Genomic DNA, 13,945 nt, shown 5'->3' on the forward strand with positions numbered 1-13,945 from the left:
TCATTTGGTTATTTCCGCTTCCAGATATGCTAAAACTGAAAGTCATGTTCTTTTTCAAGACTGGATATCTCACCGGGACGTAACAAGTGAAAGGAAGCAGGGCAGATTAGCATTAATCATGAAATTCCATATGAAATTACTGTGTATTGCAGCACTAGTACCTAGAAGTGGAAATCAGGATAGACTATACAGAATCACAATACTTCAACACTTAGCAATTCAATGATGAGCACTGTAAAATGCACTTGGTCTTGAGAAGGCCAAATGGACGGCAAAAATCAGTAGGGAGGTCCCCAATACTGAGGAAAATATCCAAACGCCATTTTTTGGTACAGAAATAACACTTTGCTCTTACTTAAACTCGCAAAGTTTTTTCCTTTCATTTCGATCTACAGCCATTACCTGATCTTTATAGCACTTTGTCAGTCAGTTCAATTATATGTCAAATTAAAGACGATTTGCTACTAGGTTAATCCGATCCAGTTGTTTACAACCTTACAGCATTTTGGTTTGAAAATGAAAGCACTAATTGTAGTGCGTGCGTAATAAACCTGCAATCCTGAGAGATTACCAGTTGGGAGGTCATTGAATACAGGTGTTAATCTGCCAGTGTTTCGTCTGCCAATAATGATCTATTCTACTGTTGCTTGCATGTTTACGTTCTTCTAGAAATTGTACCTTCAAGCTGTATATTTATGCAGAAAAGTAACTGATATTGATTTACAAAACAGATACATCTAATACATGGTCCAAATGCAATTTCACTGCAAATTTTCTGGTCCAAGTAAATTTTTAACGTGAGTGCTGTCGTTCCAAATATATAGCAATAAACTAAAACGAGTGTTCTAATGTAATCAATTTATTTGGCGAATATATAGGTTGTGATATCGTCAATTGATTCCAATTAATGCTAATCTTAGTCTCGCATTAGTCTCGTAGCATATATAGAAATGTTTGTCATATGCACTCAGGAGAAGACCACTTCTCTCTTCAAATATAAAGCACATTTAGTAAGATTGGAGAATAGCAAATATAAAGCACGTTCTTCTGCCTTATAAAGTACTTGGTATTCGGCTAGAAATAGCCAAACTAAATTAGAATTTTTTCCAACTATGAATACTTTTATTGTTCATCTTCTCTGCAAATGATCTTGTAGAAGAAATCCCCATGCATTCTTTCGGTGTAGGACCAATTCCATTGCAATGTTAAAACGTTCAGTCTCAGATTGAAACTGAAAATTCATGACACCATAATAGAATTAGTGAGTTAACCTTGCAGGTAAAGATAACAGTTACAATGACATTTAAACTTATTCACTACAAAAAACTCATATTAAAATACAAAACCGTACCATGAGTGAACTCATTTGTTCCACTTTAGATGACTTCATGAAATTAATAACGTATACACCAAAAAAAGTGTCATTTTTTTGTCCTTTTTCAAAAAAATTTAAGAAAACTATATTTTAGCAATTGTTGTCATTGACACTTAATTGAAGTTCATTAAGAATAATTGAAGTTCCAATATCAATACTCTATTCAAATGTAAATATTCAACCTAAGTAACAAAATAAATGATAGCTAAACAAACGAAATATGCGTTCAATTGATCGTGTTCAAACTACATATTCTGTTAATAGTTAGTATATATGAAATTGTATTTTCCATTTGTAGAAAATTAATATGCATTTTATATCTACTAACGAATATATTACCTATGTTTTGAACAAATCAAACGAAAACTTATGGTGTGATATGTATATAGTTGCTCACATTTATACGTATGCCATCATCCTTTCTTTATGCTGCAAATTTCTTTTGATTATATTTAGGGGTAGCAATTATAAAATGTCGGCCTGAAAAAATGATATGAACCTAGCACGAAATTAATTGATTCGGATTGAGGTTTCGCGGGTTCGGGTCAGAATCGAGTCGCATGCGACGAACCCGAAATGAAAATGGGTTGAATTCGGGTCAAACCATGGGTGATCCGATACGACCCGATCACCTGTTTATGAATTAAAATTTTTTTTACCTAACTAACCTACGTTATTCTTTTTGTTTCAAAGGCATTAATCACTTAATTCTAAATGAATTTATTTAACTTATTTGAAGTTGAAATTATTATATTTGGACAAATAATGTATTATATTATTTTTTACTTTTATACTGCTTATATTTATTTTATATTTGGTTTGGAACAAAACACTTTTACGATGTTTTTAATTTATTTTAGATTTGGTTTGGGATTATTTATTTAAATTTTTATTACTTGATTATGTAATTAGTCTTGTGTGAATTACAAATTACAGTGGTAAATTAATAAATTAAAATTAAGTTTTGGGTCATTCGAGTCGTCCCGCCAACCTGGAATTTTCAGATTCGGGTCGGATATCCTGGCCCGTTTCGGGTTGGGGGGTCAAGTTCGGGTCAGCCAGTTTTCTATTATACCTGGATCTAAACTCGACCCGTCACTCCGATTTGGACCCGATTGCCACCCCTAATTATATTGTCAAAAAAATAGCATATTTTACAAATTATTCCAATTTATTTAGAAAATGTAACTAATTTCATTAGAAATTATGAAATGTAATCATGGTTTATTAATTTTTTACTAAATATAAATACAACTTATATCAGGTAAAAATATTTGACTTTGTTTTACTTCGATCAGAAAAACTTGTGGTAGAAATAACGAAATAGTGACAAGGGTGCAAATTTCAAATCAACAACCAACGTACACTTAATTACGCTAATTTTTTAGTTGACCAAACTAATATATGCCATAAAGTAACTAGATTTTAGCATTTATAAATTGGCCATTTTAGCAGTTTATATACCATTCACCTATAAAAAATATGATTATTATAAAATGACATTTTATAATAATTTACATACTATTTGCCAATTAAAAGTAAGTTTGATAAAAAAAATATATGCATATAAATCCATATTGTAAATGATACAAAATATATTTGAATCTCACGAAACTTAATCTATGGGTAAATTTACTATAGTTTTCAAAGATTATGCCACATTAGTACAAATTTAACTTTTATGCTTGTGACCTAGAAAATAAATTTATTAGAACACATAACCTTTGTAAATGATACATACATTTATTAAAATGCTTAAAACACATAACATTGATCAATGATACATACAACCATATATTATACATTTACGTTACCAACAATTACTAACTATAATATTAAGTTTCAATCCTTAACAAAAAAATCTTAGCATTATTTTAAATAAACTTTCTAATACTTGTTTCATATAAGTTTTTTTAAGTAAAATATTAAATTTATGCCACAAACTAGTAAGTCTTGATGATTAACCAAATTTACTATTCTATCAACAGGATTTACTATTAATCCGTGAAAACTTACTATTACTTGAACTAAACTTACTCTCCAAAAAGAAAGTTTCGAATATAGAGTAGTAATTTATTTTTTTTTAAAAGTAACTTTCAATTTTATTTCATTTTACTTTTTAAGACATAAATAGGATAACAAATTTCGTTACCATTTTCGATTTATTTTTTATTTGCTTTTAGCGACCATTTGATTATTTGATCGGTCTATCCACCTAAATAGGATAACACTTAAAAATAAGAAAGTAAGTTTTCTATCTAAAATAATAAGTTAACAGTAAAAAATTAGTAACTTTTATACTTCAAAAGGTACGTTGGAATAAATATTAAACTTACTTTTTAAATAGATAAATTACTACTTTATTTCCCAAACTTACTTTTTAGAGAGTAAGCTTAATTCAAGTAATAGTAAGTTTTTATACATAAATATTAACTCTTGATAAAGTAATAGTAAGATGATAAAGTTTTAATAAATTTACATATGAGACACAAGAAATAATAAGAGTTAAGGCCTAAACAAAATGAGAAATAATATAATAATAAAAATGACAAAATTAGTATAACAATTAATATAAGAAAATCAGTATGATCTTGATTTTTTTCCTTGGGAGATTGTTCATAAGAATAGGATCCAATAATTATAAATGAAAATCACATGCATGTATAATCTATTGTATAATTTAAATTATATTTAGTTCACCTATAAAATGGTCCTAAAATAATTAGTACACTATGATAAATGTTATTTTAACAACAAAAAAATTTTTTTTACTAAAAGTCGGAAATATCCATGACATATGTATGAGGGATATTTTACCATTTTTGTATCTCACATCCAATCATGAAAGTTAATTTGAGAAAAACTATTTTTGACAATCGAATTATTTTGAATTTAACCAACAAGTTGAGATTTTTTAAACAATAAAAGTGAAATATTTTGGGAACTTAGTTGTTTATTTTCCCGTAATAAAAAATTTAAAATATGACAAATTATTCTTACATATTTTATAAGGTCATATGCAAAAAAAAAAGTTTTCATAGTATATTTAAAATGCTTCGAACATATAACATTTATAAATGATACGTACAATTGTAAGTTTCTTTAAGTAAAATAGTAAATTTATGCCACAAACTATTAAGTTTTGATGATTAACCAAATTTACTAATCTATCAACAATATTTACTATTAATCTATAAAAACTTACTATTACTTGAACTAAACTTACCCTCCAAAAACTAAGTTTCAGATATAGAGTAATATTTTACTTCATAAAAAACAAAGTTAGTTCCATATTTATTCAAGTTTACTTTTTGAGACATAAAAGTTACTAATATATCGAGTTAACTTACTATTCTTTATGGAAAACTTATTAACCACCATTTTAGGTACTATTTTATTTAGATGACCAGTACAACAGGTCATCAAATGGTCGCTAAAAATATTTTTACCTGTTATATCAGGTAAAAATAGGTTCGTTACCATAACTATCGTTACTTCAGACTTTTCCTATATATATATATATATATATTGGTTCTGATTTTATGAGACTCTCAAAATTTCCATTAAGTATGAAAAAAAAATTAACTCTCGTATGAGGAATATTTACATAATGTGGATTTATAAAGACAAATATATGTGCGATCAAAATTACTTTTTTCAACAATTTAAAAAGAGAGCGTGTCCATTAGGGTTGATGCAATACCTATCTTCTAGGTTAAGGATTAAAACTTAAAAGCATTATTGAGTTCCTCTAAAGCTTGGTGCCATTTCACTTTCCACCTTCATATCTTTTCAGTTGCACTTTCCTCCTTTTTTTTTTTTTTTTTCCCTTTTGGATGAACTTTCCTCGTTTGACTAACAGTCGATACTGACGACAAAAATGTTACTTCAAAGTAATAATTAGTAGAAACGATACTTGAAAAGAAAAGAAAAAGATCCAATATTTTTTGGTTTCGAAAAATCACATGCCTTGGATTCTATGTAAATTCATGTACAAAAAGAATTATAAAATAATACCAAAAAAATACCATGTACTTTTAACAACCAAAAAAAAAATTGTTGAAAATTTAAAATGTCCAAGATAATGCATATGAGAGATATTTTACCATATTTGTATCAAACCTCGGTAATTTTTTTATGATAAAACCTAACGTGGTTTGACAGACGGGTAAAAATGCAGCAAAAATAACGTTCAGGTAAAAAGTACTATAAATAAAAAAAACCAAACGTCAGACGACTTGGTGTTTAGTGCCCCTGACCTGTGAAATAACCACTCTAAAGTCTCAAGTCTTCTCCCCTAAGAAAGAAAGGAAAAAGAAAAAAGTCGCATATCGAAAGTGTCGGCCAAAACTCAAAAGCAAAGACACACTTCTCAAGCCAAGACCCCCGGCTTCCTCTGCTTATTGGATTCCCTAACGTGCAGCGAAACGATTGAAAAAGCTACTAAAGCAGTACTATTTTAGCATCTCAAAGCCAATCTGATCTCCAAACCGTCTTGAATTCTTGATGCATGCAACTACTTCTTCAATTCTTGCCTTTATATATACGTAGTGCTTCCTCAGTTCAACTCCAAATCATATATTCCCCATTTGCTATTAAACCACTAGCGCAGTTGACAAAACTTGATAAGCCATGGCTGCAGCAGCCTCGTCAGTGAGTTTGAAGCTTTTGATCGACACCAAAAGCTGCAAAGTCCTATTTGCCGAAGCTAATAAAAGCACAGTTGATTTCCTTTTCCACGTCCTGTCTTTGCCAGTGGGAACTGTTATAAGGCTTCTGGGCAAGCAAGGAATGGTAGGTTGCGTGGCCAACCTATACGAGAGCATTGAGAGTCTAAACGAAACATATATACAACCAAACCAGAGCAAAGACACCCTTCTCAAGCCAAAAGCCGCTGCTTCCATTCCTCTCTTGTCCCTCAACGATGGACAAACTGAAGCTGTTTTCTACCGGTGCAGCCGTGGTTACAATTGCAACTATGTATCTGATGACCCCAAGGCGAAATGTCCTCAGTGCAAGAATGTCATGACCAACAGCATGACATATGTTGCTCCCCCAGCAGTGAAAGAAGCTGCTGCAGGGGACGAAGGGGGATTTGTCAAGGGTGTGGTGACCTATATGGTTATGGATGACTTGGTGGTGAAGCCCATGTCTACTATCTCTAGCATTGCACTGCTCAACAGGTTTAATGTGAAGGAAGTTGGTGCCCTGGAGGAGAAGGAGGTGAATCTTGGCATGAATGAGGTGGGCAAATCAATTAAGAACTTATTGTTTATTGTTAATGTGGGATGGTTAATTAATTTAATGAAATGAGTTTGACAATATCATGAGTTTGTTCTCTCTTCACTGCAGGCATTGATGTTGCTCAAGGCATCTTTTGAGTCCAAGACGGTACTCACAAATGTCTTCTTGAAGAATACGGGAAAAATGAAAGATTCTCTTGCTGCTACATTCTCGGAGTCAAATCTTGGTTTATGAAAATATTGAAGCCTTTGACGGGCCTAAACCTGGGAAGTTGGAGGGGCCAGGTGGTCAATCCAACATAACAGATTGTGACTAGGTGCAGTCGGTCGTTGTCTTGTGATTTCTATCGATTAGACTCCTAATAGATCAATTGAATCTTGAGTTTGATTTGTAAGATAGATTATATATAATTAATCACATTTTCACTCATAATCCCGTGTAAGATGCCAGAAAGAATTGAAATTAAAGTCATTAAAGATTATGTTTTTTGGTTTAAAGAAACAAACATGTTTCAGCATATCATCATCATCATCATCTTTTGTACCATTGCTTTTGGCTCCTTCCCATAATGATCCCCTCATCATCAAGCTACAGATATGCTGAGATTCTTCTTCTTATATGTTATACATACATACACACACACACACATATATATATATATATATAATATTTTTTTTTAAAAAAATTTCGGTTCTGATTTTATGAGACTCTCAAAATTTCCATTAAGTATGAAAAAAAAAAATTAACTCCACAGAGAACTGATCGTATGAGGAATATTTACATAATGTGGATTTATAAAGACAAATATATGTGCGATCAAAACTACTTTTTTTTCAACAATTTAAAAAGAGTGTCTATTTTTTTTGTCAAAAGCATTTGTATATATTTCATTTACTAACTTGATACCACAAACTCAGTTACAACTGGGTAACTACCCAAGAGATCCTTTTGTGCGCTCTCTTTGAGCCGCATGGGAAAGTTTCCTTCCCAATCCACTTCTCTAACTAGCTAGTTTGACAGCAAACTTTGCTAGATTGTGTATTAACAAAAAGAAAAGGTACATTTGTCACAAACAGACTTTTCAAGTTTTGTATGTCCTCTAGTAAAACAGCAACTCTGGAATCTCTGGTGCTTTGTTCCATTATCATTTCCACTACTGCTTTGCAATCTGATTGGAGCTCTACTACCTCCACTGAGCTTCCTTTGCCTTTCTATATCATTCCCATTTTGATTGCTACAACTTCCGCCAATCTACTACCTCCACTGGTTTTCCTTGTTGCTTTTGCCCGTGCTTTTATTTTCCCTCCTTTTCCAGTCCCTTGCTACCCCTCCAATTCCACATTTGTCCATTCCTGCTGAGAATGCAGCATCTGTGTTGATCCTTATCAAGAGAGTGTGTCTATTAGGGTTGATGCAATACCTATCTTCCAGGTTAAGGATTAAAAGCACTAAGTTCCTCTAAAGCTTGGTGCCATTTCACTTTCTACCTTCATTTCTTTTCAGTTGCACTTTCCTCCTTTTCTTTTTTTGTTGGACGACCTTTCCTCGTTTGACTAACAGTCAATACTAACGACAAAAATGTTACTTCAAAGTAACAATTAGTAGAAACGATACTTAAAAAGAAAAGAATTGGATTCTATGTAAAATGCAAAAAAAACTCATTTCATGTACAAATTTAAAAAATTATAAAATAATACCAAAAAGAATGCCATGTACTTTTAACATCAACAAAAAAATTTTGTTGAAAATTTAAAATGTCCGAGACAATGCATATGAGAGATATTTTATTATATTTGTATCTCACCTCCTTTTATTGATGTTAATTTGAGGAAGAATATATTTAACAACAGCAAAGTTTTGAATTTAGTTAACATGATGAGATTTCTTTTTTAATAAAAATGGGATATTTTGAAAACTTATTTTTACTTCCCAAAAAGAAAAGAAAAGAAAAAATTACATTGCCAAATATAGGTGATATGAGAAGTTTGGGTTGAGAGAAGAGAAAAAAAGATGAAAGAAAATGTAAATTTGAAACTTTCGATATTTTTTATGATAAAACCTAACGTGGTTTGACAGACGGGTAAAAATGCTGCAAAAAATGTTCAGGTAAAAAGTGTAAATAAAAAACCAAACGTCAGACGACTTGGTGTTTAGTGCCCCTGGCATGTAAAATAAGCACTCTCAGTCTCAAGTCTTCTGCGCTCTTTGGCTTGGTGGTCGCTGTCAAACATCAAGGCTTGGTGGTGGTGTTGGGAGGTCAAGAGTTAAACCTTGTCTCAAATCAATTTATCATTATATGTGACTGTTTTTATTGATTTTTTTCGATGGAGCTTCTACTTATAGCAATTCTCCTCCCTTTATATTAGGATAGATTAGGTTACGGGAACGTTAATGTAACGAAGAAAAAAAAAAGGTCTCAAGTCTTCTCCGCTAAGAAAGAAAGGAAAAAGAAAAAAAAGTCGCATATCCAAAGTGTCGGACAAAACTCAAAAGTAAATCTACCTCAGAAATGCAGTAATTTTACCTTGTACTCTTTCAGGCCCTCGAAAAAATTTTAGTGGAACACAAATACACTTAAAAGATGATGAAGATCTAAATCTGCAAATAGCACAAGGAAAGTTCAACTTGACGACGCAAAGATCTTGCAATCGGCAACATGAATTTGTCCTCTCAATTCTCCGTTTTTCTATGCAATGACCAACAACGCAACAATAATATGATTCTGTTCAACAACGTGAATAAAGATTCTAACTTTCAAAGTTAACGGGGATGGAAATGCAGAAAATCAAAGGTGAAATTAAAGAAACAGTTACTAGAGTAGTAAAATTGATGAGAACAAGAAGCCCCCAACCCCAATTAAAATTTATTAGCAAATTTATTCTGTCTAATGTTACTGCGAGAGTACGAAGAAACAGGATTACGGGTTAGTTATACTTTTAAGGGGTCATTACGGGTTATTTTGCCATAAATGCGAAAGATGAACACTTCGTCGAGTAAGAGGAGCTGGAGCTGCTGGTTGCATCCAAAGCACAAAATTTTGCGTTAATATATGTTCCTTTTCCGCACGCAGCGTTGCATCGGCGAGCTCCCAGACATGAGGATTTGAAACTTATACTAGAATTCCACTTTCATTAGGAAACTTTAATAAAACTGAGAACCGAGTTTTAGACGCTGGCCCAACTAGTCAGAATCCTATTTGGTGCCCCCTTGGCGGGATAAGCTCAGACATACTGCAGTATCCGAACAGCATTCGAGGGAAGTTGGTGGATCTTGGCATGGAACACTTTAAGCGATGTATTAGGGAAGGTCTCCCAACCTTATTTTTTCCAATTCCATGAGTTTTGAATTCGAAATCTCATGGTTAAGAGATGCAAACTCTTCCACTTGCACCAACGTCCATTGGGTTTTGATTATTGTTGTCTAGTTTGATGTATTCCCATGCTAAGTCGCTGGTCAGTTTACGTGCTTGTTATAGCGTACTATATGTTGATCTGTGATTCGAGTGGCATCTATAGACTCTTCCAAATTAGGAGTCTTTCATTTCTTGAATCCTTAAGAAAAATGTATTGATTTCAAATTCCAAATTCGTAGTAATTTTAACCTTTCTTTTTACCTCGATTAGCGTATCATATTTCTAGTCAGATGTACTAGCTGCATCTCGTGGATGCTTTGGACGAAAACAACCAACTGAATGCTTTTCTAGGAGTGAAGATGCCTAATTGGAGCTAGTCATATTTAAGCTGTTGAACGGTTTAATTATATATTTAAGCAATAGAAAACTGTACTTTTTCTATTGAATCAATGAGGAAACGTTGCATTCCTGTGAAATGCAATGTCAATGAGCTAAACTTAGTTTATTTACTCATTGAGGGAGAGCCTTGAAGCTGGTCAAGGGGGATCTTCTATGGACTTTGGAATCAAAAAAAGTGCTTGGTACGTCTTCCTGGACCATGTGGGTAAACAAGACCTTGTTATTTTCCTTCTGCAGTTCCATCTGAAAAAGGCCATTAATGTGGTATCATGATATGATCTCTCCTGTTCTGAATTATCACAAGGTGCTAAAACTGCAAAACGGTGAGATTTTTCCAATTGGTCAATTGAACGTTGAGCAGTCGAGGGGTTTTTAGTTTTTACATTCCAAGTTCCAGCTGTTACACTTAGAGCATTACACAAGAAGAATCGATTCTTGTGTTTAATTTGAAAATAACTTCTGTTCATTTCCAATGCTGGAGCCGCCAGTGGGAACTGCAGCATTCAGCATCTCAATGCCAACTAATCACTCCTACCTAATCTCGAAACCATCTTCATGCACACATTACTTCTTCAATTCCGTCCTATATATGTACGTGGTGCTTCAACCCTTCAACTCCACATCATATATTCCCCATTTGCTATTAAACCACTAGCATAGTTGACAAAGCTTGAGAAGCCATGGCTTCGGCAGCCTCGAAAGTGAGTTTGAAGCTTTTGATCGACACCAAAAGCCGCAAAGTCCTATTCGCCGAAGCTAATAAAAGCACAGTTGATTTCCTTTTCCATATCCTGTCTTTGCCGGTGGGAACTGTTATAAGGCTTCTGGGCAAGCAAGGAATGGTAGGTTGCGTGGCCAACCTGTACGAGAGCATTGAGAGTCTAAACGAAACATATATACAACCCAAGCAGAGCAAAGACACCCTTCTCAAGCCAAGAGCCCCTGCTTCCATTCCTCTCTTGTCCCTCCACGATGGACAAACTGAAGCTGTTTTCTACCGGTGCGGCTTTGGTTACAATTGTAACTATGTATCTGATGACCATAGGGCAATATGTCCTCAGTGCAAGAATGTCATGACCAACAGCATGAAATATGTTGCACCCCCAGCAGTGAAAGAAGCAGCTGCAGGGGACGAAGGGGGATTTGTCAAGGGTGTAGTGACCTATATGGTTATGGATGACTTGGTGGTGAAGCCCATGTCTACGATCTCTAGCATTGCACTGCTTAACAGGTTTAATGTGAAGGAAATAGAAGCCCTTGAGGAGAAGGAGGTGATTCTTGGCATGAATGAGGTGGGCAAATCAATTGAGAACTTAACTAAATGTTAATGTAGAATATTTAATCGCAGAGGTGTAAATAATATCTTGAGTTCTTTTTTTTTTCAACAGGCACTGAAGTTGCTGAAGACATCTCTGGAGTCCAAGTGCGTACTCACAAATGTCTTCATGAAGAGTGCGGGAAAATAAGAATGCTGCCTTACCGTTACATTCCATGTGTTATTATGGTTTCGAGTTGAAGTTCTAGACTTTTGAATATGAATCAATATGTTAATGTGGAATTCTCAGAATTAATATGAATCCATGATTCAACTTTATTACGTCTTGACGCGCTAGTAGTTCGAATTACGTGCTTGATTTTGTGTTTGCTTGCATCTCGGCATATCGAGGCGCTGAAAGTAATTTCGTGGACAATCGTAGCGGTTTACCTTCACCAAGAACGATTTATGTATGGGTTGCAGAGTTTCTCTGTCACATTTCATTTGCATGTGAAGGAAAATTTAGTATGGTTCATATTCGTCTTCAAGAAGACAAAATGATAAGTACACAAATGATTGATGCCCAAGTCGACACATACCTATCATGTAAACTAGAAACCCTGACTGATTGGCGGATAATACGTCCAGACGGGTATACCAGCTGCATGTCATGGATGCTTCGGATGAAAGCAAGCAACCGATTGAAAATGGGCGTAGCCGATGAAGGCTCGCCTGAAAGTTTCAGTCTTTGCGATTACAGCAATGAGATTGTTTAGTAAAAGCAAATATAAATACTAATCCCCAGACATAATCAAGTTTCTGGTGACCTTTTGTATGTTGATATGAAAAGCCTAATTGACATTTCAAACGATATCTATTATTTCTTCAGATCACAATTTATTACTGCACTACCGGATGGCGACTACTTTTTAATAACTGAGATCTTACTGTGTCAAGGAAATCAAAATTATCTCACGCTGATATGTCTTCATCCCCTATTGGAGCTCAAGCTGCAAAAGGAACAATAGTGATTCGTGCCGGCAAAATTTCAGCACTAACAACTAAAATTTTTTGGCTTATGTATAGCTACAAGACTCGCTCCAATGCTTTAGCGATGCAAGCCTGATCTGCCATCTTTCTTATAATATCGCAGCGATTTGTAGCCAACAAGTCATCATACTCAACAAAACAGAGAAGATTTCTGCAATAAACAAAACTGCCAACAAAATGGTCACTTGAGAACAGAGCGGAACTGCACATCAAAATATACTGGGGACTATTTTTTTCCGATTCCAAACGATGTTTGCTTGCCTTGTTTTTTTTTTTTTTTTGTTTTCCCCTTTTGTAGATTTCCATGAGAATTCTACTCTTCTCAACGAGAATATGGAGATGGTGAGAATCATGACTGTGATCTCTTCATTTTCGAAATATCATAAGGTTCTAAACTGCAAAATTTTCCAATTCAAATGTTTGAAGATAGATTAAAAATAATTAATCACATTTTCACTCATAATCCCATATAAGATGCCAGAAAGAATTGGTTTAAAGAAACAAACATGCATGTTTCAGTATATCATCATCATCATCTTTTGTACGATTACTTTTAGCTCCTTCCCATAATGATCCCCTCATCATCAAGATACAGATATGCTGAGATTCTTCCTCTTTAATTTATACATATATATATATATATATATATATATATATATATATATATATATATATATAATATTTTCTTAAATTTTCGGTTCTGATTTTATGAGACTCTCAAAATTTCCATTAAGTATGAAAAAAAAAATTAACTCCAGAGAGAACTGATCGTATGAGGAATATTGACATAATGTGGATTTATAAAAACAAATAGATGTGCGATCAAAACTTACTTTTTTCAACAATTTAAAAAGAGAGTGTGTCTATTAGGGTTGATGCACTACCTATCTTCTAGGTTAAGAATTCAAAGCATTAAGTAAGTTCCTCTAAAGCACTACCTATCTTCTAGGTGCCATTTCACTTTCCACCTTCATTTCTTTTCAGTTGCACTTTCCTCCCTTTTTTTTTTTTTTTTTTCTTTTGGACGAACTTTCCTCGTTTGACTAACAGTCAATACTAACGACAAAAATGTTACTTCAAAGTAAAAATTAGTAGAACCGATGCTTAAAAAGAAAAGAAAAGGATCCAATATTTTTTGGTTTCGAAAAAATCACAACACCTTGGATTCTATGTAAAACATAAAATAAAATCATTTCATGTACAAAAAAAATTATAAAATAATACCAAAAAAATACCATGTACTTTTAACAACAAAAAAAAAATTTGTTGA

General features: G+C 33.3%; 1 protein-coding gene across 1 annotated transcript; it reads left to right on the forward strand.

The window, feature by feature from the left end:
- Positions 1-5,770: 5,770 nt before the first annotated feature.
- LOC113723788 (uncharacterized) lies at positions 5,771-11,836 on the forward strand. The gene is made up of 4 exons (XM_072076722.1): positions 5,771-6,619; positions 6,728-6,845; positions 11,049-11,662; positions 11,759-11,836. Exons 1-4 carry the CDS (start codon positions 6,008-6,010, stop codon positions 11,834-11,836), a joined length of 1,422 nt encoding a protein of 473 aa, XP_071932823.1. The 5' UTR covers positions 5,771-6,007.
- The last annotated feature ends 2,109 nt before the right edge of the window (positions 11,837-13,945 follow it).

Source organism: Coffea arabica, chromosome 2c, assembly GCF_036785885.1.
Source record: "Coffea arabica cultivar ET-39 chromosome 2c, Coffea Arabica ET-39 HiFi, whole genome shotgun sequence".
Classification (NCBI taxonomy): domain Eukaryota; kingdom Viridiplantae; phylum Streptophyta; class Magnoliopsida; order Gentianales; family Rubiaceae; genus Coffea; species Coffea arabica.

Excerpts from the sequence above, each read along its gene's own strand:
- LOC113723788 (XM_072076722.1), top strand. The coding sequence starts at position 6,008 with ATGGCTGCAGCAGCCTCGTCAGTGAGTTTGAAGCTTTTGATCGACACC. Across the intron at positions 6,846-11,048 it reads ATTCTCGGAGTCAAATCTTG|CCATGGCTTCGGCAGCCTCG; the intron begins GTTTATGAAAAT and ends AAGCTTGAGAAG. Across the intron at positions 11,663-11,758 it reads TGATTCTTGGCATGAATGAG|GCACTGAAGTTGCTGAAGAC; the intron begins GTGGGCAAATCA and ends TTTTTTCAACAG.